The sequence below is a fragment of the Lactuca virosa genome, chromosome 8 (assembly GCF_052849685.1).
Source record: "Lactuca virosa cultivar CGN04683 chromosome 8, Lactuca_virosa_CGN04683_v6, whole genome shotgun sequence".
In the NCBI taxonomy this organism is placed as follows: Eukaryota; Viridiplantae; Streptophyta; class Magnoliopsida; order Asterales; family Asteraceae; genus Lactuca; species Lactuca virosa.
In genome coordinates, this window is record NC_136433.1 from 159,849,670 (window position 1) to 159,870,423 (window position 20,754).

General features: G+C 36.5%; 2 protein-coding genes across 3 annotated transcripts; one reads left to right on the forward strand and one right to left on the reverse strand.

Annotated features, from left to right (window-relative positions):
- The first annotated feature begins 290 nt into the window (after positions 1-290).
- On the forward strand, positions 291-3,431 carry LOC145132295 (protein PHOX1-like). The gene is made up of 2 exons (XM_079067034.1): positions 291-2,929; positions 3,027-3,431. The coding sequence occupies exons 1-2, from the start codon at positions 1,042-1,044 to the stop codon at positions 3,173-3,175; spliced, it is 2,037 nt and encodes a 678-aa protein (XP_078923160.1). The 5' UTR covers positions 291-1,041; the 3' UTR covers positions 3,176-3,431.
- A 3,652-nt stretch (positions 3,432-7,083) lies between these two features.
- Positions 7,084-10,885, reverse strand: TIP1 (Ankyrin repeat family protein with DHHC zinc finger domain-containing protein). 2 transcript variants are annotated; one of them, XM_079067576.1, is made up of 13 exons: positions 10,434-10,885; positions 10,015-10,155; positions 9,801-9,913; positions 9,646-9,725; positions 9,397-9,560; positions 9,179-9,317; positions 8,993-9,092; positions 8,839-8,896; positions 8,667-8,744; positions 8,460-8,558; positions 8,298-8,376; positions 7,726-7,778; positions 7,084-7,631 (listed from the first exon to the last, which is right to left on the reverse strand). In XM_079067576.1, the coding sequence occupies exons 1-13, from the start codon at positions 10,707-10,709 to the stop codon at positions 7,254-7,256; spliced, it is 1,758 nt and encodes a 585-aa protein (XP_078923702.1). In that variant the 5' UTR covers positions 10,710-10,885; the 3' UTR covers positions 7,084-7,253. The 2 variants fall into 2 exon arrangements, with proteins under 2 accessions (XP_078923702.1, XP_078923701.1); XM_079067575.1 differs by having other exon boundaries at positions 7,726-7,874; positions 10,434-10,884.
- Positions 10,886-20,754: the final 9,869 nt, after the last annotated feature.

Genomic DNA, 20,754 nt, shown 5'->3' on the forward strand with positions numbered 1-20,754 from the left:
CTTACTACAAAGTCTGTAATACTCGGGTTCTAGAGAAAAATGTTATTTTGCAAAATTTAGAAAAAATAGATTATTTTTGTTAAAGAACTCGTTTATAATGTTCAGTTAAGTTAATATGCCAAACACTTCGTTACAAGATAAACATTTCATTACTATTTATTTGATCACATAAATCCTTTATAAAAAACCAATAGTCGTTTTATCCCCCCTCCATTGGAGATACCCACGGAGCTTTTCAAATTTACTTTTGCAGGCCATGGGTTTATGATTCTGAAAAGGAAAAAGAAAAAGAAAAAGGAAAAGGAAAAGAAAAAGAAAAAGAAAAAGAAAAAGATTACAGTATTAAATTAGATTACCTAACAAATTAATAATAGTAGTAAATGGATCCACAAACGTTAGAAGATCAATCTTTTCTAATTGTTTTTGCCGGGGAGTCTCTGCAAATTCTGAGGTTCTTGCAACCAAAGATCACGTTTTTATCCCAACCCAGATAAGTTTTTCTTAATTTCGCAGCAGTTTTTTCGAATTTCCCACTATTTGTTCAAGAATTTTGATTCACAAGAGAGAATTTTGCTTCTACTTGCTTAAAAGATCAGCATCTCTCTTTTTCTGAATCGGGATTCGTTTGTGTTCATCCCCAATTCACTCCATCAAATCCTGATTCAGAGAGACAAGCAAAACTTGGGTCTTTAGTTTCAGTTTCTGTGTTTGTTGCTTTGATTCCATTGCCATTCTTGGTTTTGAGCTATGAGATTCGTAACTTACACATACTGAAGGTGTCCTGGGTGAAATTCGTTTGTGGGTTCGATGAGATATAATCTAAGAAAGCTAATTGATTGATCTTAGTTAGGACTTGAGGTCTGTGAATTCTCATATTAGTTACCTCTAATTTCAAGAACTCGGTTCGTAGTTCTTGAAATTTGATCTTTAGGGTTAGACTTGTTATTTTTGATCCAATTCGAAAATTTCAATGTTTTAAGTCTCGAAATCATTTTTCCAAAAGAGATTCAAATAGAAGAAATTCAATTTCTTTGTTCGACAATGGGAAAATCAAGAAAAAACAAGAAAGTAGGATCAAACAATGTTAATCCGGATCAAAGCAAACTGGACGATGGTAATACCACAAAGATCTACGATAAAGACACTACCATTTTCATTTCAATGGCACAAGAACTTAAAGATGAAGGAAACAAATCGTTTCAAAATAAAGATTATGAAGGAGCGATATTAAAGTACCAAAAAGCCCTCAAATTACTTCCGGGAAACCATTTAGATGTTTCTTATCTTCATAGTAACATTGCCGCATGCTATATGCAAATGGGTATCGCTGATTTTCCTAGAGCCATTCATGAATGCAATTTGGCACTTGAAGTCACACCAAAATACACTAAAGCACTCTTGAAACGTGCTAGATGTTACGAGGCTTTAAATCGACTCGATTTGGCTTTAAGAGATGTTAATATGGTGTTAGATTTAGAGCCCAATAATCTCATGGCAATGGAGATCATAGATAGGGTAAAATCCCGTATGGAAGATAAGTCGAATCTTGAAAAAAAAGATCACAAAAGTGAACTAGACATCGATTCTATTCGAATCTTGGAGCCATTGAAGGAAAAGGTACATAAAAAGAAAAAGAAAAGCACAAAACTTGATCGGATTGATGAAAAGAAAGATGAGTTAAAAGATTTTGAAAGGGATGATAAAAAGATGGAAGACAAGATAGTTGTGGAGGAGAAGATAAACACAAGTAGCAAAGAAGAACCGAAAAGGGTTGTGAAATTAGTCTATGGGGAAGATATTAGGTGGGCGAAAATTCCATTTAATTGTGATATTATAAAACTAAGAGAGATTGTAGATGAAAGGTTTCCTATTTCAAAGGCAGTTCTTATGAAATACAAAGATGAAGAAGGTGATATGGTGACAATTACCACAAACGAAGAACTCCGGTGGGCAGAATCGTCAAATTCAGATCAAAGGAATGCAATTAGACTCTACATATTTGAAGTCAACCCTGGTCAAGATCCATTCTTTGACCATGTCAGAAGATTAGAACAAAAACAAAAGCTTTTAAATTCATCTGCTTGTATCGATGATTGGATTCTTGAATTTGCTCATCTTTTCAAGAATTACACCGGGTTCAACACGGATTCATATTTGGATCTTCATGAGCTTGGAATCAAGCTGTACTCAGAAGCTATGGAGGACACTGTCACAAGTGAAAAAGCTCAAGAATATTTTCAAATGGCAGCTGATAAGTTTCAAGAAATGGTAGCTTTGGCTTTTTTTAATTGGGGAAATGTTCACATGTCAAGAGCACGAAAAAGAGTATACTTTAAGGAAGATGATGATTCACTTTCAGAAATCAAAGATTCGTACGATTGGGCACAAATGGAGTACTTGAAAGCTGGTGAGAGATACAAAGAAGCTATCAAAATTAAACCTGATTTCTACGAGGGATTTCTTGCTTTAAGTCAACAACAATTTGAACTTGCAAAACTTTCATGGTGTTATGTTGTTGGCAAGAATGTGAATCTTGAATCATGGGATTCAACAGAAACGATGAATCTTTATAACGAGGCTGAAGAGAATATGGAAAAGGGTATGAAAATATGGGAGGAAATGGAAAGGGAGCGTGTTAATGGAGGTTTGAGGCCAAAGTTAGAGTTTCAGAAAACCGATTTGGGGAAATTTGTTGAAGATGTTAAAGAAGATGAAGTGGCTGAAAGGGCTGCAAATATGAGGTCACAGATGAACATATTATGGGGGAGGATGCTTTATGAAAGATCAATTATGGAATATAAGATTGGGAATCCTGTTTGGCATGAATCTTTGGAGATGGGTGTTGAGAAATTTGAAGTAGCAGGAGCTTCACGTAATGATATTGGTGTCATGATAAAGAATCATTGTTCTAATGTTACCACACCAGAAGGTTTGTTCTTGATTTTCTTTTTCCACTTTTTTTGGTTTTTGATATTCATAATTTGAAGAAATCTTGGTTTTTAATTTCGTTTTTTTATGGTTTTTAGGTGTGGGATTTGATATTGATGAGATTGTGGAGGCATGGAATGATATGTATGAAGCGAAAATGTGGCAAACGGGTGTTGCTTCTTTCAGATTAGAGCCATTGCTTAGAAGAAGAGTTTCTAAGATTTTTCATGCCTTGGAACATGCTTGAAATATATGGTTTTATATAATGCTTTTATAACCTTACACACATTTTTTTTCCTCTTATACTGCTTTTATAAGCTTACACACATTTTTTTTCTCCCTTTTTTGAGTGTAACAAAGTGTGGCTTCTTGTTTATCTTCATATGGAGTCTTGTATTTTTTTTGGGTTGTGATAGATTCATTTGGACATAAATTGACATGAGTATATGTTTCTTCATTCTTTATCAATACACATATTGTATAGAAAGAATCATTTTTTTGGATGTTTGGAATCATTAACTGTTTTTTTTTTCTTTTCCTTGATATATTTTGGACACAAAGCTACTATGGGTCAATGATATTGAATAGTAACCACGCTTCATGTGTTCCACTTATGTACTTCAAACATTTTTTAAAGGTTTAGTGACTCAAGTTTTAATTTTGGTACATTCTTATGAAATTTGAAAACAAAACCCATCCACTTGAACTATATATAAAGGTTGTCTTGACAAAATTTCATCAGTATGTTGACCATTTTGATGAGGATGGAGTTCAATAAATTTGTAGAATTTAGTGAAAATTTAGTATGTTGGAAAGCACAAGGCTGTACTATTGTGTTCCTAGGTAGAGTTTATACAATGGATTAAGCCTTGTGAAATGTGATTTGGATGTTTATGCATTTTGGCACCCATTGGTTTGCAAATTCCGGATGAATTGCTTTGTATTTTGACCATTGTGATTATGATTTTATAAGGGATTACGCATAAGTAATCTACAGAACCTATATTTTGTATTTTTTTTCGTAGATCTATTAAAAGGAAAACTCAACTTTTATCTATTTTTTTGCTATTTTATTCTTTGAACCGGTTACCAAATTTCATAAAGACGCTATATTTTTCTTTTTTCTCATTTTAGACTTAAAACTTTTTTTTAAAAAAAAAAAGTAAACTCAACTTTAACTTATTTCTTGTTATTTCGTTAATGGAGCCGATTACCAATAGGTAACCTTATATCCCCATAACTCACATGTGTATTAGGCATCAAAGGGTCACATTCGTACCAAAATTATGGCTAAACTTGCACATAAATTTGTAATGTAGAATCTTGGGCCTCTCGACTATTTTCTCGTTGTCACTAATTCTTGCCATATGAGTGGATTGTTTTTATGTCAAAGGAAATATGTTATGGAATTACGGGAACAAGTTGAATGTCATCTTGCAAATCTACTCCTACTCTATATTGAAGAAGGTTGTGAATCGAATTCGGGACAGTCGGCGTCGCTATATGCGGTAAGACGTGTGGAAGGGGTACTATAGAGAGTAAAAATATAATCAAGAGGACCTTAAACATAGTGTAGTACACACTTTAAATCTACCATATGGGATTCACAAGGTGCATACATATGGAAGCATATATGTTGAATATGAGATATATATGGTTAGGTGTAGATGATGTATTGAAGCATTCCAACAGGGTTACGATATAGAGTTTGGTTAGAGTAAGGTACAGTGCCGGATATAATGGTGGACAATAGAGATATTTGCACAGGGCCCATATATTTCAGGGGCCTAATTTTTTTTTACTTATATTATGTGTAATTAAAATTCCAAGCCCAAATGCTTAGCTCCAACAGTCCATCAAGCGTGCAGCAGTCGAGAGATAGACAAAATTCTGCCGACTTGTCGAAAAAGTCGAGATTTTATGATTTCCGACTTTCTGTGAGCGTGAAGTCGTGAAACGTGAGAAGGGCAGTCGATCATTCAACATTCAACATTCAGGGACATTCGATTACTCCACAGCGTGCAGGACATTCGGATTTCAAATTTTTATTCAGGGACATTCATAATCATTCAGATTCAGTAGAAGGTGAGAACTGAGAAGGGCAACAGCGGTATTATTCCACAAATTTCTTGTTTTATTTTATTCAAGACTTCCAGTCGATCATAAATCATTCATCATTTAATTATAAATTATTCAGACTTCAGTTATGTTTAATTGTTTGTTTTATTTTTGAGATATTGAATGTTGAACCACAACATCGTAGGATCATATTAGATAATTAGCTTACTTAGCAGAATTACTCATCAGAAATTGAATTACAATTAGATTGTAAATTGTTCAATTGAAATCAGACATATTAAAAAAAATCAGTTTATGTGAATGTCATCATATTATAGTTAGTGAATGATGAAATCAGACATCATAAAAAAAATCAGTTTATGTAATTTAATTCGTTACACGTTAATGTCTAAGGGCCTTTTTTTTCCACCTCGTTTTGGGCATTTGAATCCTCAGGACCGGCTCTTGTAAGGTTGTACATCCTTGGTACTAACTTTTCCTTTGTATCGATCGGAGTGGGAGTAGGTTTACAAGATGATATTCTAGCTCATTCTAGTACTTCCATAGCATATTTCTTTTGACATAAAAACAATCCGCTTGTATGGCACTAAACGACGACAACGAAAAAACAGTTGAATGGTCTAATATCCTTCATTAATAATTTATGTGCAAGTTTAGCCAAATTTTGGTACGAAGTTGATCCGTCGATGCTTAGGACGCACATGAGTTTGGAGGATATATGGTTACTTGTTGGTAATCGGCTTCATTAATGAAATAACAAAGAAGAGATAAAATTGGTTTATTTTGAAAAAAATAGGTCTAAAATAGAAAAAAGAAAGACAAAATATAAGGTCTTTATGGAATAAACCCAATAGGGTTACTCGTTGATAACTAGATCCAAGAATGAAATAACAAGTAATAAGTAAAAGTTTGGTTTTTTTTTTAAAACAAAAAGTTCCAAGTCTAAAAAAAAAAGTAAGATGTTTATGAAATAAGCCCTAGAAATAAATAATAACATTGAAATCATTTCCAATCATTAGATTGTCCGTTTCAACCATACAAGCAATATAGAATAACCATAAGGGCTGGAGAGTTTGGTGCCACAAGAACCGTACTCCCTTCTTTGCTACGTAGGCGCCACATAGGTGTCATGTCAATTATATCACACAAAATGTGGTTCTTTACCACACACTAGGTGTGAGAACCTTGGTAGAGAGAGAGATGAGAAGAAGAGGGAAAGAATTGAAGAGAGAAGAGAAGAGAGAATGTGTGGCAACTTTTAGGTGAAGAGAGAGGAACCGCACTCCCCTACCGCAGAGTGGGGGGTGTTCCCCACTGTCACCGTGGCAAACATTGGGTGCTACCGCATCCACGCCCTCAAGCCTAAGGAGTTGAGTGTAACAAGTTACATTAGGGTGCACTTCTTCAGGTGTAGGCCCAAACTCCACAAAAAATAAGGACCAATCTAGCTCCTCTCTGTTCACATGGTTGAATAATGGTGCTATGATAGCATGTTAGGGCTTAAGATCAAAGTTCTTGATATGAATGACGTGAATACCTTACAAAGCTTTCTTAGAACCCTAATTTGCCCCTAGGTTTCCCCTAAAACCATTCTACAAACACGGCTATATTATTAGGGTTCCCATGTGGTCGGACAAATCATACACGGCGGACCACATGTCTGTAAAAACTTGGTCTACCTTGAGTCGCTCCCATTGTACCAGTACACTATACTCTCTGGCTGGCTGTGCAATTTGTATTGGTTCAAATCGACAAAGTTATGATCATGCACATATATTAACAAGTTGAACCCATCTTATACATCAAACTTTATCATCGATTTATATATCCTACAAATTTTAAACAATTGACAGAAATTTAAACTTTAGTAGTTAAACCTCTCAAAATTTTCTGAGATACCTAGGTGGAACAACTAAATCTTGATTATTATTTCATAAAGTTGTTCATATATATAGTCACCTTATTGGCATATCACAGCCGGATCATTATCAACTCATTAGTCAAACGGGTAACGTCACTCATATTATATAAATAAAAGAAAAAAAAACATGAGTTGTTAAACCTCTTGAAGGTAAGTTTCAGAAACCGATGTAATTTTTCAATATAACTAGTCACTGTACAAATTAAAAAAAAAGGCACAAATGCAAATGAATCAATCTACAAAACTTGGATTGTATCTTATGAACATAAAATAACGTCAAATAATGATACAGCATATCCATATGTCTCCAAACCAAATATAAAAATCATGCCCGCGAATTCCACCCTAACCCCAACCCCAACCCCAACGGGCCAGAATCGGTTTTAGTTTTCCCTTGATTCCCATGTGAACAATTAGAAGAATGAACATGTGAATTCAAGTTGTTATTCACATCAATGGAATGCTCATTTCCATTCCCGTTTTGTTGGTCCAAATTTCTAGTCATAGGCATCATATTAATCTCATGCGATCGAGCTACTTCTTCAATCAACTCTATGTCTTCATTGTAACCATTCACAAATAAATCCCAACAGTTTTTCTTGCACCCGTGGTCATACGGGTTTCTAAATCGACCCCCGGGTCCTCTTAAGTAGCTATATCGCATCATGTTTGCCATTTCATTTGTAGTTATATTTCTCCCAACCTAGAAACATGATGAAAATTCAAAATTCATACTTGTTTTGTATAAATTTTTTTATATAATATGAGAATGAAATATTAAAAATCAGAAAATGTACCTGAGAGATTTGCATAGATGTTAAGGCTGCAACACCCATGAAGAGAAAACCATCTGAAATTATGAATATTAAAGCACCCATGTGATAGTTGCCAGCATGGTTTAGCCATGCTCCAAAAGTAGATGGAGCCATTGGGTCGGTTAAAACTCCTGAAATAAACCATTAGAATGATTTTGGAAGGAATGGAATCTGACAAAGGAATTGGAATCTGACACGCGTTTGGTTCGCACAAAATGGAATAGAACTAACTTAATGATAGTTTTATTTATATTTAGATATTTTTGGTTTTATTGAGAAAAAGTATGATTGAATTTTTCATTTTTATTTATTTCGATGTATATGTAACGAGGGTATTTTGGTCTTTTAATAAAAAAAAAGGAAGAACGGAATTAATTGAATTGATTCCGGCCACCCGTAGAAATGTTGTGAAATCCATCAAACATGGAATTTGAAGGATTTTCCAACGCATTGAGAATTCCGATTCCATCATCAAATCAAACACACCCATGGAATGGAATCTTGAATTCCGATTCCATCATCAAACCAAAGACTAAGAAATGAGAGAGCAATACTTGTAAGAGCAACTGTGCCAGTTATCAGCATGGCAAAAACTTCAAGAACTAGGAAGCCCAAGAAATCCCTTTTATTCTTCTGTTTCATGAAAAGGATTGAAACATATTGTTATGAAATTTTATTTATATTATTAGAAAATGGAAATATGAACAAAAACAAACCTTGCCAATGCAATTAGACACCCAGGGGCAATGATGGTCAAATTGCTCAACACATCGATCACATGTTGAACAATGCTTCGAACGAACAGGTCGTACAATCTAATGAATAAGTCAACAAAAAATAAAAAAACTTATATTAAAAATAAAAAAAAAAGTAAAGAAACTAATACAAGTATGTGGTTATTTTTTTTATACTGCAGCATTTACCTTACAAGTTGCACAAAGTTGAGACCAGTTACCAGCTAGCAAAGCAGGATCACCAAGCTCAATCTTCAGTAAAGGCTCCTAAACAATACAAAAAAATAATAATAACAATAAAAAAAACATCCAATAATAATAAAGAATTTAGTTATAGAACAAAAATCAACAAATGACTTACATCATCTTTCATATTTTGTGAATCATGTCTGTTTGTTTTAACATAACCTGGATCTTTGCTACAAAAACCAATAAACCACCCATAAGTCGAAATATTAAAATTAATATCCAAAAAATAAAAAAGATAAATAATTAAATTTAAGTATAAGACATACCAACTACACCGATAAAACAATACCAATCCTGCACTTGCCAATAGTACAGCAATCCATGCAATAAATGCAGAACCAGCTGCCATTTTAGGCAAATTTGGAGCTGCAAATTTATAAAAATAAATTATAAAAACTGACCTTGAGTTATAAATATAAAATATATATGGTATTAAAAGATTAGAAATATACCCATAATGACAGAATTAATAAAGGTCAAAAGTAGCACAAATATTACACATAAAAGTGCTGGTGCTAATCCTAGTTTTGAAAGTTTCCCTATGGTACTGTTTCCATCCCAACGTTTATCCAACATCCTCCTAGCATTACCCTAATAAAATCAGATTAAAAAAAAAAGTTATTAAAATAGAAAGTAGTAAAAAAATGTGTATTTACAAAAATACCCTTACAAGGAAAAAAGCAACTTGTCGATGGTTTTTATCAGACGCGAGCTGTGCTGGTGTGAGACCAGTGTTATCAGTCACCATTAAATCCTCTTTCTTTCCTGCTTGCACAAGCACTGTACATGCCTCTAAGTTTCCCCTTATAGCGGCCCAATGAAGAGGTGTACAACCTATAAATATAATAATAATAACATTATTTATTTAATTAAAAAAATTAATACAAAAAATAACTTTCATTTGCTATAATAATCATACCTTCTTTGTCTTGGCGACCTCTGTATGCATCGAGAAATAGAAGAAGCCGAATACAGTCTGCAAAACCTTTATATGCAGCCCTGCAAAATGACGCAAATACCCTCGTGTCAAGTGTCTGAAGAAATGTTAAATGTAAAGCATCCAATTTAGTGTACCAATGCAAGGGGCTTCTTCCGTCATTATCAGGAAGATCAGGGTCTGCATTCCACTTTGTGACAATGTGATAAAGCAAGGCTGTTTGACCATATTGAGCAGCAACATGAGTTGTCTGTAAGAAAAAAAAATCCAAATTTTAGTAAATGATTAGGTGCAAGATTTATTTTTTGTTTTGAATTTTGTTTTTGAATAATGTGATAAGAAGATACAAACCTGATATCCATACATATCAGCAGCATTAATCTGAGCACCTTCATGGAGCAAAAGCTCTGCAACTTGAATAGCTCCTCGAACAGCACTCCAGTGTAATGCTGTTTGTCCAGTAAGATCTGTAGCATTTATATCTCCACCATGCTGCAGATTTTATAAAAAATAAAAAAACAAAATAACTAACACATGAATTACTTCATATCAATAAACCTCAAACCATATATGTTTCCAAATCTGAACCTTAACAACGCACAATAACTACTGTTTATCATAAGGATCTCACATGTGGCAGATAGAGTTAGCTACTCTTAGGAATGAAGTAGATGATGAAGCAAAGCATAAGTATATGAATCATCTAACCAACGTATATACATCTATGTAGAACAAAGATAAAATTGTGATTAGTGAGTGTTACGAAAAACCTGAATGATGTATTGGGCAGCAGCAGCACGATTATTGAGGGCCGCCCATTGCAAAGCGTAATACCCGTGGTTATCCGGCTGTGAAACGGAGCAACCTTCCGACTCCACCAATCTCTGAAGCTTCTCCAAATCACCGTACGCAGCTGCAGTATAAACATCGTCCCTCAAACTGTCTTCATCTACTCCGCCCTCTGTCGTTCCATTCCCGTTCCCGGTGGTAGCATCACGATCTCTAGATTCTTGGACTTCGTCAACAACCTCGATCTCCGATGACATCGTTGATGTTTACACTTACAGGTTGTCGATATGAATTACAATCAGATCAATTGAATGTTAGAATAATGACACGATGGTTTCTTGCGGATTAGGGTTTTTCCAGGAAGGGGCAAGAGGGGGGAAGGAGTCAACCTTCTATTTTTCCTCTATCTCTCCTATGATTTTTTTTTATTTTTTTTTTAACAGTTCTATCTCTCCTATGAATTGAGGTTTGACTTTTTATCACAAAAAAAAAATACTATATTCTAGAATAAAATTTTAAATAGCGATAAACACAATATACTTGTTATATAGATCTATAATAGGTTATTTACTGAACAATGTTTTTATGTAACTATCTTTTAACATATAACTAATTTATGCAACGAAATAACTATTAAACCGCTTAGCGGATTACCATCTCATTGATTGTGTTTTAGTAATGCTCAACTAAGGAACAAAACTCGGTGGTTGTATGCTAATCCATCGACTACACGCATTTAGAAGAGAACATGAAAACTAGTCAAGAGTGAGATGAACATTGTAAGCCAAGTAGCCTATAAGGTCATAACCATGGCCATTAATGAAGAGTTCCACACTTCAAGGTTCTATCAAAAAGTTTTTATTCGTATGTTTGACAACAAATATGTCTTAGCCTACATCAACGACTCATTGAATGGTACATATTAATATAGAAGTTATGACAAGCCCTTGTTAACCAAGTTCTAAACAATGGTGGAGTTGAGAAGAACACTAACATCTCAATCTTAATATAGATTGTCATGTTCAAAGAAAGAGTTGCACGTCCTTTTGCACAAAGAAATTGGGGGGGTGTGTGAACCCCTGGCATGAATGATATATTATTGATTCCAAATAGGATGGAAGTGTGTGGATATACTTATTGAACATGTGCATAAGTAAAGATGCACTTGAAAAACCAGATTCGTGTAAAAAAAATTGATCGTATTCGAAGACTGGATTTATCTAAAATCATATCGGATAAATTTGATCCGTCAGATTTCAGTCAGAATATTTATATTATTCTGAACCCAATATCATATTAGAATTCAGATAAAAATCGATCCATATTCGATCCAAATTCTTTTTGTTATAGCTACGATTTTTTAAAAAATATAAAGCCATTAGCGAACTTTGCCAACTGTATTATATGTTTTTTTTACTATATTTTGTTGGTTATTGTTGTAACCAAAACATAAACGCATAAACATAAACATCAGATATTTATCTCGAATATAGTTAAAAGAAAATTTAACAATAAGAATGATTATATACCTTGTTCCATTGAGATTTTCGGATCTGAAAACTAGGGTTGAGTTTTCAAGTTGATCTCAAGAACTCTCTCTAAATCCCACAACAAACCCTAAAACGAATTTCTTGTAGAAATTTTGTATATCGTAAATTTGTTTCTCATCACGTATTTATATAGATGGAGATATGACCGGAATGTGAGAGATATTAAGAATTTAGGAGATCTTGAGTAAAATCGGGAACTCAACACACAATATAAACATGGTAAGTGTATATCTTCATTTATTAATAAAATTGGTCCATCAATAATTTTATATAATTTCCATAATAATATAAAATCAATGATAACATTATTCATATACATTTATTAATAAAATTGGCACTTATGACTCTAAGCTCCTAATGATGCTTGAAGAATGGAGGAGGCTAGGGTTTCGTTCTTAGGGTTAGAGGGGATGGAGCTTGAAGAATGGAGGAGGTTTGGGTCCATAATGATGCTTATAAAGGGACCAAACCCTAAAAACGAGTCTATGATACAACACAGCGAACGCCCTGCGTTCCCATCTTGGCCCGCGTCACTTTTCCCCTTGAACGCCATGCGTTCCCATCTGGTACGCCCCGCGTACTCGGTTCGGCCCAAAACCCTCCTAACTTCAAATGGTCATAACTTCTTCGTTATAACTCCGTTTTTGACGTTCTTTATATCCACGGAAAGGTAACGAGAAGCCCTACACTTCTATCAACTTTATTTTTCCTGAAATCCACTCGAACTCAAATCCAAAATGCAAGAAAGGCTCGAACCAACACCTTTACCGATACCCTTGGGCTCTAAAGCACAACCCGAACCCTTTCATCACACAACCTACCTTATTCATATCCAAAAAGGGCCTAAACCTTTCTCCTTCGAAGCCTCAAAACCTTCTCACACTCGGATTACGGCCCACAAGCCTTGAATCGCAAAACGATCTGAAACAGGATGTTACATAAATGTAACCGAACCAACCACTCTAATTGGTTATTCGATTGGATCGATTTTATTCATTGGATATATTTGATTAGTTATACATTATCCAACCAATTCTAACTCATTTTATTGTTGGATTAGTGTCTAAGCCCGTAACTATATTTGGTAAGTATTTGACCCGGTTGTGCATGGTCCTTTTGGGTTGCCTTCACCATAGCAACTTGACAGGGTAATTTATAGAGAGAGCGAGAGAAGATATTATGATTTATTAATATATTATGAGAATAATATATTAAAGGAACAATAATATTATTTAATTAGTATTAGTCATAAATTAATTGAGAATTAATTTGGCGACTAAAAGAGATTAATCGAATAAAGGGGCTTAAACTGTCAAATGTGTGATAGTTGCATTTTGGGCTGGGAAACCTGATGGATTAAGGGGTGGACGAAATTATGGGTGGGAACCCATCTAGATTTCGTCCAAGGCCTTACTCCAGAAGGTTCCATGGGTTGTTTGGTGATTAAGTTGTCCATTAGGGTTTTGACTGAAACCCTAACTGCTCACAGTATAAATAGGAACCTTGGGATATGATTTTCGGCCACTTGTTCTCCTTGGAAACCCTAGAGCCAAAAATCATAAGTCCTTACCCTCTCTCATATTTCCCTCTTGCCAATTGGTGTTTGTAAGCCATTAGAGGAGTGACACTTATGACTCTAAGCTCCAAGAACAAGAAGATTCAAGCAAGCAACAAGAGGTAATCATTTAGATCTGAGTTTCTTATGTCAAATTCGAATTGTGTACACTAGATCTAGGGTTTGCAAGACTTGGATATATTGCATGTACAATAGAGAAACCTAGATCCAAGCATTAGGGTTTGCATGTGCACATAGGAAAGTTCTTATGGCTCAAACCCATCAGTGGTATCAGAGCCTTGATTGGTTTCTATTGTATTGATGCCTTGTTTATTTGTTCAAGCTTTAAAAATAGTTTTTTCTGCCTCCTGACTGACAGACTCGGCGAGTCCCATTGTAGACTCGACGAGTAGGATGAACTCGACGAGTCCATAAGGGGACTAGGCGAGTCGGAGCGTCTGTCAGAGAGATTTTCGAGATTTCTTGCTGTTTTGCTTAAGGATACTTACCTAAATCGTTTTGGTTTAATAAAATCCGAATTTTATCACTTGTTTGACAATATCCTTAACAAAACAAAAGATTATTACCAATTATTTAAATAATAAATTCCTTATTTGATAATGTTTGGTTATTTGAATTTATTTGGTGAATTATCTTATGAATAATCTTGATTAGGTCAAATTTAGATAATCATTAAATTAATTGTTTAATTTAAAATTATTTGCTATTTGATCCTTTATGTTTTGAAAAGTTCAAAACTTGTCCTCAAGTTTTGAAATTTAAATTTTGTGATTAAAAGTTTAATTTGAACTATTTAAATTTCAAACCTTAGAATTTTACAAGTTTTAAATTTCAACCTTATACCTTATAATATTATAAGATTAATATATATATATATATATATATATATATATATATATGTGTGTGTGTGTATGTGTGTGTGTGTGTGTATAACTTAAATGCTAGTCTTACCGTTAGTAGGCCTCATTCACGAAGCCGATCTATAAAGGGGGTATAAGGTTATGGCCTATAAAATGGACGTTTAATGGGTGTCCACTCTTACCCACCGCTTCTATGATGGGTGGAGGGTCGTTAGCCGAACGGGTAGGATATGGCAAACTTTCCTCGTTTAAAAGTATAATGAATCTATATAAAAGTAACTAAATGTTTTTACAAAATTCTCAATCTTAGTTACTTTAGGAAAAAGTGAATTTGATGCAATTCTATGAAATTAGACTTTGTACCCTTGCTAAGACGTTAATGGAGCGTGTGTGGTTAACCGGCACATTAATTGGGTTCTAAGCAAAGGGTGGCAAAGGGTGACTCATTGTTTGTCATAGTTCGATGGAGCGTGTGTGGTTAACCGACACATTGAATAGGTGACTGTAACAATGAGGGCACCATGTACATTTGTATGGTTATTCACACCCGCTTTGTGATCCTCGGCATCCCAGTCACAAACTAGAGGGGCATATCGAGATTTAAACATGCCATTGAAAAGTTCAATGAATCTCAAAGGATCTAGGAGTTTTTCAATACATTTAAAACTTAATCTCTTTTTCGTTTTTCATGGTGGAGAATTAGTGAATCGACATTCACTTACCTTCAAATTATTTGCTTATTAGATTACGGCATCCCTTTTCTAATTTTTGAACAATGTTGTTGGTTCCTAGCCCTACTTTCTCATTTGGGTGTTTAATTGGGGAATTCGTTTCTAATCAAACTTTGTTCTTTTTTCCTTTTCAGATGTCGAACATCAACAACAACGCTTCTGGTTCAAACTCCTCTGGCTCATTCTCACTCATGAACTTGTGTGGGAGAGTGATCTTTGATGGGTCCAATTTCAATGATTGGATCCGCAACATTCGCATGGTCACTCGCTACGAGGACAAAGAGTATGTTCTCGATGAGAAGCTGAAGGAGATTGACATCAACACTGCCTCTGCTGAAGAGATCGCGACCTTTGAGGCCCACGAGCGTGATGCCACGAAAGTCCATTGCATCATGCTGGCGACTATGACCGCAGAACTCCAGAAAATCTATGAGGACATGTACCCCTATGATATGCATCAAGATCTACTGGACCGCTACCACCAGAGCGCTAGGCAAGAAAGGTACGAGATCATCACTTCGATGATCACTACCAAAATAGGTAGTGGAGAGTCCCTTACCGCTCATCTGCAAAAGATGCAGAGATATGTCGATCGCCTGCTGAAGTTGAATGTGAACTTCGATGAAGAGCTGGCAATTGATATCATCCTTCATTCTTTGCCTCCCTGCTATAGCCAGTTCCGCATGACCTATCACATGAATAAGGAGGAGGTCTCCTTGAGCAAGCTTCAGGGCTTGTTGAGGACTGCTGAGAGCAACCTCAAGGACAAATCTGTTGCATCAACTCCGACTCCCGCTGCCGCCCCTGTCTTGGCAATAGGGCAAGGGAAGGGTAAAAAGAGGAAGGCTCCCTCAAAGAGCCACCACAAGGGAAAGTCCCAAGATGGTACCTCTTCTAGTGGAACCAAAGTTGGTTCTGCTAAATCCAACTCAAACCCTAAGGATGCAAAGTGCCACCACTGCCACAAGATAGGGCATTGGAAGATAAGTTGCCCAGAATATCTGTAGGCCATCAAGGATGGGAAGATCAAGCCATCTTTCGCAGGTATTTACACAATTAAATCTAATGGTTTATCACATTCTACTTCTTGGGTTCTTGATACAGGATGTGGTTTTCACATATGTTCTGATTTGCAGGGACTAAGAAGAAATAGGGATGTGGAGCATGGAAGGATGAATCTGATCATGGGAAACAGAAGAACGTCGCCTGTCACCAAGATTGGAGTATATTCCTTAGTGCTTTGTAATGGATTGGATTTAGATTTAAACAAATGTTGCTATTCGCCAGATATGGCAAGAAACATCATTTCATTTCATGGTTTATATAGACAAGGTTTTAGATATTCATTTGATAATGAAAAGGGTTCTATTTATGCTTATCTTAATAATGTTTTATATTTTGAAGCATTGCCTTGTAATGGAGTATATGAAACTGTGATGGTTGTAGATAACTTAGGAAATGATGTGTTGTGTGTGGATTCTTCCAATAGTATGGATAAAGCATGCTTGTGGCATTGCCGTCTTGGACATGTCAACAAGAAACGCATAGCCCAACTCCAAAAGGATGGAGTGTTGGAGTCATTCGACCTTAGGGACGATGACGTGTGCGAGTCTTGTTTACTTGGAAAGATGACCAAGTCACCCTTTACTGGCACTTGTGCGAGGGGTGAGGGTTTATTGGATCTCATACATATAGATGTATGTGGACCCTTTAGATCCACCACAAGGGATGCGAACCGCTTCTATGTGACTTTCACAGACGATTATAGCAGATATGGGTATATCTACTTAATCAAGCACAAGTCAGAAACCTTTGAAAAGTTCAAAGAGTTCAAGCAAGAAGTGGAGAATCAGTTGGGTAGGAAAATCAAGATGCTTTGATCTGATCGAGGTGGAGAGTATCTAAGTCTTGAATTCCATGGATACCTCAAGGAATGCAGAATAGTTTCGCAATTGACGCCACCTAGGACACCACAGTTGAATGGTGTAGCTGAAAGGCGTAATCGAACCTTGCTAGACATGGTTCGTTCCATGATGAGTCGTGCTTCACTACCTATCTCATTATGGGGGTATGCCTTAGAGACTGTCGCCCATATCCTTAACTTAGTCCCTACGAAGAAGGTTGCCAAAACACCTCACGAAATGTGGACAGGGAAGGCTCCCTCGTTGACACATGTCAAGGTTTGGGGTTGCGAGGCTTTCGTAAGACGAGAGACTCATGACAAGCTCGAACCTCGCAGTGAGCGATGTATTTTCATCGGCTACCCACAGAAGTCCTTTGGATATCTCTTCTACAGACCGAGTGACAATGTTGTCTTCGTTGCGAGGAGAGGGGTTTTCTAAGAGCGAGAACTCATAAGCCAAGGATACAGTGGGAGGCAAATCGATCTTGAAGAGCTTCAAGAGTCGAGCGATGAAGGAACCTCTAACACCGGCGCTCAACCTGAGGAGGAAACTCCGGTTGAACCAATTGACGAGTCCTTACCTCTTAGACGTTCCGAAAGGGTTAGTGTTCCACCCCAGTTTTATGGTTTTCATATCACTACAGAAGGGGATACGTTCATTAGTGATAGTACACTAGTGAATCTGGACGAACCTAACAGCTATAAGGAAGCCATGGCAGGACCAGAGTCTGCGAAATGGAAAGAGGCTATGGACAGCGAGATTCAGTCCATGTATGACAACCAACTTTGGAATTTGGTTGACAACGTACCAGGTCGTAAGACGGTCGGGTGCAAATGGATCTTCAAGAAGAAGACCGGCATGGATGGAAATGTGCACACTTATAAGGCACGATTGGTTGCGAAGGGTTTCACTCAAACTCCTGGAGTTGACTACGATGAAACCTTCTCATCAGTTGCGAAGATAAAGTCTATCAGGGTGATGCTGGCCATTGCTGCATTTCATGACTATGAAATATGGCAAATGGATGTCAAAATCGCCTTCCTTAATGGGAAGTTGGCTGAGAATGTTTACATGGCTCGGCCAGAGGGTTTTGTCAATGCGAAGCATCCCAATAGAGTGTGTAAGTTTGAGAAGTCCATTTATGGACTTAAGCAAGCATCTGGCAGATGGAATCTTTGTTTTGATGAGAAGGTCAAAGAGTTTGGTTTTCTGCGAAGCGAAGAAGAATCATGTGTATATGTCAAAGCCAGTGGGAGTGTAGTAAGCTTCCTCGTATTGTATGTCGACGACATACTACTCATAAGAAATGACATCCCGACACTGCAGGAAGTTAAGTCCTGGCTCGGGAAGTGCTTCGCTATGAAGGACCTCGGAAAGGCTTCCTATATTTTGGGAATAAGGATAGTGAGAAACAGAAGTAAGAGACTAATAGGACTTAGTCAGAATACTTACTTGGACAAGGTACTAAAACGTTTTAGTATGGAGAATTCAAAGAAAGGGGAGTTACCAATACAAAGTAATGCCAAGTTGAGTAAGACTCAAAGTCCGAGTACTGAAGTCGAGATAGCAGAGATGAGCCGAGTACCTTACGCTTCCGCAGTTGGCTCGATCATGTATGCTATGACTTGTACTCGCCCTGATGTGGCCTTTGCTTTGAGCACGGTCAGCAGATATCAAGGGAACCCTGGCAAAGCGCATTGGACCGTAGTCAAGAATATTCTTAAGTACCTTCGGAGGACCAAGGAATGGTTTCTAGTCCTCGGTGGGAGTGATGACTTAAAGGTGCGAGGGTATAGTGACGCCAGTTTTCAGACCGACAGGGACAACTACCGTTCGCAGTCGGGCTGGGTCTTTACCCTTAATGGAGGAGCAGTGACTTGGAAAAGTTCCAAACAGGAGACCGTAGCTGATTCAACGTGCGAATCAGAGTATATAGCGGCGAGCGAAGCGTCAAAGGAGGCAATATGGTTGAAGAACTTCATTGGAGACCTTGGAGTTGTGCCAGCCATAAAGGAGCCCATGGAAATTTTCTGTGATAATGAAGGAGCGGTTGCCTTGACCAAGGAACCCAGGGATCATGGCAGATCTCGACATATCGATAGAAAATATCACTTTATTCGACATCGGGTGGAAGAAGGACTCCTCATAGTGAAGAGGGTATCGTCAGAAAATAACCCAGCAGATCCGCTTACGAAGGGACTGAGCAGGGCTAAGCACTTGCAGCACGCTAGGAGCATCGGGCTGAAGGACGATATTAGTTTAGATTAGATAGTTAAGAAACGTGTAATAGATAAATTGTAATTAACATTTGATGATTAAATAAAAGAGTATTATTTATTAGTAATGTTACTGTCTCATGTTAATCATTTACCTATTGCTTCATTTTGCATGTTTTGACTTCCTGAATAATTGAATTATTTGATAATAATCGAATTATTCGAATGGTCCACAGTCGTTCATATGTTGTAAGTAGGTATGAATGAAGACTGTCATAAATTGGTGTGTAGATTGTCTAAAGTGTGTTAGACATAGCAAAAGTTTTGCTACAACGTTCATGAGTGCTTATGAACTTGATTTGAGCATTGGAATAAACCCACGCTTGCTGGAATCACTTCATGGAATTCATCACGAGTGATCTCAAGACGGTAATATCATATGGTCTTAAAACCAAGATATATGGTTTATTGTTTGCTAATTGGTTGTGCATTGATAATGCGTAAACGCATCACTACCTTGATGTTATAAAACGCATTGTTGTGTATGATTTGATTAATGGATAGTAAATGCATATAAGTCGAAGTTTATCTGTTCCTTTTATCCTAAGAGGGTAAAAGCGATATCAGGGCCCCTCGATGATTTGATTTGACTTATGTGTCGGGCCCGGTCAGGACTGAATTGATGTGTTCAATTAAATCCTATGTCAAATGAATCTGAGATCGAGAAACTAACTACTGGACAATAAGTATGACTGTGTTCCATGTAATTGTCTGCATGATATCTAGAACAGAGGATTATACGATCCCTTATCTGAAGGACAAGTTACTGATAAGATCAGAGTTCGACAGCGTCTTTGAGAGCTACGATTGCTAATCGGATAGTGCTTGCATTTGTAGTTACTAGACTTATCCAAGTGGGAGACTGTTGGCTTAGTGTCTAAGCCCGTAACTATATTTGGTAAGTATTTGACCCGGTTGTGCATGGTCCTTTTGGGTTGCCTTCACCATAGCAACTTGACAGGGTAATTTATGGAGAGAGAGAGAGAAGATATTATGATTTATTAATATATTATAAGAATAGTATATTAAAGGAACAATCATATTATTTAATTAGTATTAGTCATAAATTAATTGTGAATTAATTTGGTGACTAAAAGAGATTAATTGAATAAAGGGGCTTAAACTGTCAAATGTGTGATAGTTGCATTTTGGGCTAGGAAACCTAATGGATTAAGGGGTGGACGAAATTATGAGTGGGAACCCATCTAGATTTCGTCCAAGGCCTTACTCTAGAAGGTTCAATGGGCTGCTTGGTGATTAAGTTGTCCATTAGGGTTTTGACTGAAACCCTAACTGCTCACAGTATAAATAGGACCCTTGGGATATGATTTTCGGCCACTTGTTCTCCTTGGAAACCCTAGAGCCAAAAATCATAAGTCCTTACCCTCTCTCATATTTCCCTCTT

Bases quoted from the DNA above. Each gene is read 5' to 3' on its own strand.
- LOC145132295 (XM_079067034.1), top strand. From the start codon at position 1,042: ATGGGAAAATCAAGAAAAAACAAGAAAGTAGGATCAAACAATGTTAAT. The intron at 2,930-3,026 runs GTTTGTTCTTGA...TATGGTTTTTAG, and splicing joins TAATGTTACCACACCAGAAG to GTGTGGGATTTGATATTGAT.
- TIP1 (XM_079067575.1), bottom strand. From the start codon at position 10,709: ATGTCATCGGAGATCGAGGTTGTTGACGAAGTCCAAGAATCTAGAGAT. The intron at 9,726-9,800 runs GTACACTAAATT...GTCATTTTGCAG, and splicing joins GGAAGAAGCCCCTTGCATTG to GGCTGCATATAAAGGTTTTG. The intron at 9,318-9,396 runs GTAAGGGTATTT...TGATTTTATTAG, and splicing joins GACAAGTTGCTTTTTTCCTT to GGTAATGCTAGGAGGATGTT.